The sequence below is a fragment of the Nuphar pumila genome, unplaced genomic scaffold (genome assembly GCF_984573655.1).
Source record: "Nuphar pumila unplaced genomic scaffold, dmNupPumi1.hap1.1 HAP1_SCAFFOLD_828, whole genome shotgun sequence".
Taxonomy (NCBI): domain Eukaryota; kingdom Viridiplantae; phylum Streptophyta; class Magnoliopsida; order Nymphaeales; family Nymphaeaceae; genus Nuphar; species Nuphar pumila.
Genome location: NW_028323504.1, coordinates 41,661 through 44,417, shown reverse-complemented (window position 1 = coordinate 44,417; position 2,757 = coordinate 41,661). Strand labels below are relative to the sequence as shown.

General features: G+C 49.8%; 1 protein-coding gene across 1 annotated transcript; it reads right to left on the bottom strand.

The window, feature by feature from the left end:
- Positions 1–140: 140 nt before the first annotated feature.
- Positions 141–2,106, bottom strand: LOC149809728 (uncharacterized; the record flags this gene model as incomplete). The annotated part of the gene is made up of 2 exons (XM_089994652.1): positions 1,957–2,106; positions 141–316 (listed from the first exon to the last, which is right to left on the bottom strand). Coding segments are annotated over exons 1-2 (326 nt in total), but the record flags the coding sequence as incomplete, so codon positions are not given.
- Positions 2,107–2,757: the final 651 nt, after the last annotated feature.

Genomic DNA, 2,757 nt, shown 5'->3' with positions numbered 1-2,757 from the left:
GTTGCTTTTTGCCTGACCTGGCCGGTTCTTGCTCATGTGACGTAGTGAGGTATCTATGTATAGCATTACCGGATCCACATAGGCATCGGCAACTCCAAGACCTACTTGGGGATGGGTCCAAGAAATATGAGAGGGGTCACCTATTGAGCTGCTGTTCGAGCTGAGCGGATGCGTTGTCAGAGGCAGAGCGCCAAGCAGAGAGGTCGCTGCGTTGCTGCAGGCTAGGCTCAGGTAGGTCGTAGCGCTTCATGTCCAAGGCTTCCATTGGCCGGCGCTCTGCGATGCGCTTGAATTCATTTTGGAGGACTGGATGGTCCTGCAAACCGTACGAAACTGTCATGCAGTGGACCATGATGCCGCCACGAAACGGTCAAGACATGGTCACAATATGTCCTCGCAACGGCAATGTAGTACAGTCACGAGATGGTGATGCATTGATGAGGATGCGGCCATGAAACGGTCATGGTACGCCTTCATAACGGTAATAAATGTGGTCACGAAAATGGACCTGAAATGGTCATGACAACAGCCATAAATTGTCACGAAATAGTGGTGAGGGGAATCGTCACGAGATGACCATTAAAGAGTGACGAAACGGTCATGACATGGCCATGCACCGTGATAGGGCTTGCTCGACCACGACAGCCCACTAGCTTCACTCCAGTGTCGTATTGACTGTGGTAAAGCATTCAACTGCCATGCTTCTCTTGAATGGGCCTCTACACAGGGAGGTGGTCCTGGGGTTGATCGCCAACCACTGACATAGAACACTTCGAAGGCTCTGATCTTTTTGCAGCACTCACTACCACCAGGTTTCCCATACCCTGCGACGGGCTATTGCATGTTCCCATAGTTGCTCGGTCCCAGACATCGTGTTCAAAACTGGTTGACCCTGTGACAGCTACTTCTCTTGATGATGTGCATCCAGATGGCCGTTGGCAACTCCAAGTAATACTTGGGAATCACCTCATTCTCTTGGACTGTGCACCGTCAAGACAACGCTCGAGAGGCAACTCTTCCCGTCGCAGCAGATCAGATGAATGGACAACAACAAAAAACTAGAGTATGCAGAGAACTGGTAGTGGCGCAGGCGTTACTCGTGCAGCAGATTGTTTTGGGATGAGTTCAGCTTCAGACAGACAACTCTTGATCGTGCTCGCGTGTTTGGCACCTAAGCCACAAAAACATTCATCCTGGGGCTAGGAATGGCTCATACACTGACCATTCGATTTGTTGCATTGCACAGTTTGCACAGCACGACACACGTAGAATGGGTGGCATCTCTGAAAGCCCCTTTCACAACGACAGCACCTCTTGTTTGACCAACATCGGTGCATGCCCAGCTGCTCTATAGCTGCATTTGATGTTTCAGCATAGCATCCCATACTTCACAGATCAATGTATACAGAATGTAAGTTTATGTCAGCAGATGCGGCAGGTTCCAGGCTTTGGCCACATCGCTCCTTTGCAACGATGCAATGAAACACCAGGATGCACAAGGCCCTTCGACGATGCAACGAAACACCAGGATGCATAAGGCCCTTCAATGCTTTATTTATCTGCAATTTGCCCCTGCGCACTTGCTTGTGTCCATGGTTTTACCGGTGACATCGGATGCAAAACGGCATGCGATGGAAACCACGAGACAAATGATTGATTGAATGATTGGGAAACATGGTCTACAAAGCGTCAACGTACATATATTTGAAGGCTGTTTGTGGAAACGGGCATCATGCTGGTTCAGCATGATGCACGTCTCCACAAACAGCCTTCACATATATGTACGTTGACGCTTAGGAAAGATTAGGGTTGCACAACGCGGAAGTACTGCACTTGGCAGCGGAACTGGTACATGCAGCCGAATGCAAAGTGCAAAACACAATCAAACACAATCGTCCAACTTATCATGAAATTGCAAGTAACCCCTGCTCTTCGGCACGTACTCCCAAGACCTACCTCGAACTTTAGCGATGGTATCGGGTCCATTCCACGCAGGTAATCTGCAGGCCGTTTCGTGCTCCTCTTCATCTCCTCGTCAATCAAAATTTCTGCCATGGTCTTTTCCTGGTCAGTCAGAGGATCAACGTACGACAAGGCGTCTAACATTGCTCCGGACGTGCTGAACGACACATCATGTCCACGTTTGCCTGACTCCAAAGCAGCATCGTGGCTGTGGTGTTGAAATAAATCGTCCGCGGAACAACGTAAAAGCCCCCAGATATGCGATTCTGCTGGCTGATAACCAGAATGCAAAGAGAAGCTAGCTAGCTCTGAGAAGTAGGACTGACGCGTACGCTCTTTCAACAATATGCAGGCTTACATATGTGAACATGAGATCAGTTTCTCCTGTCTTCGCCGTTTGAGGTTCTGTTCAGATATTTCTCGACAGCGATGCGCTGAACTTGGAGTGTGTTGGTGTTGTTGAAGCGCGTTAAGTAGCTGGGGGGCAGGGACCCCTCTGTGAAGCTATCCACCAGCTACTCTGCTCGCTGCAAGTAAACCCATAAGAGCGGAGCAGGGCGCTAGATTTGCCTTTTTGCCGTTTCTTTGGCCAGTAATTCACCATGACGAAGAAGCGACGTAACAACGGACGCAACAAGCCTTCGGGCGCCCGTGGCCATGTTCGCCGTGTTCGCTGCGAGGCATCAGGCGTTTTGGTCCCCAAGGACAAGGCCGTAAAGCGTTTTATTGTCCGTAACATTGTGGATGCGTCAGCTATTCGTGATATCCAGGATTCCTCAACCATCGACAAGTATG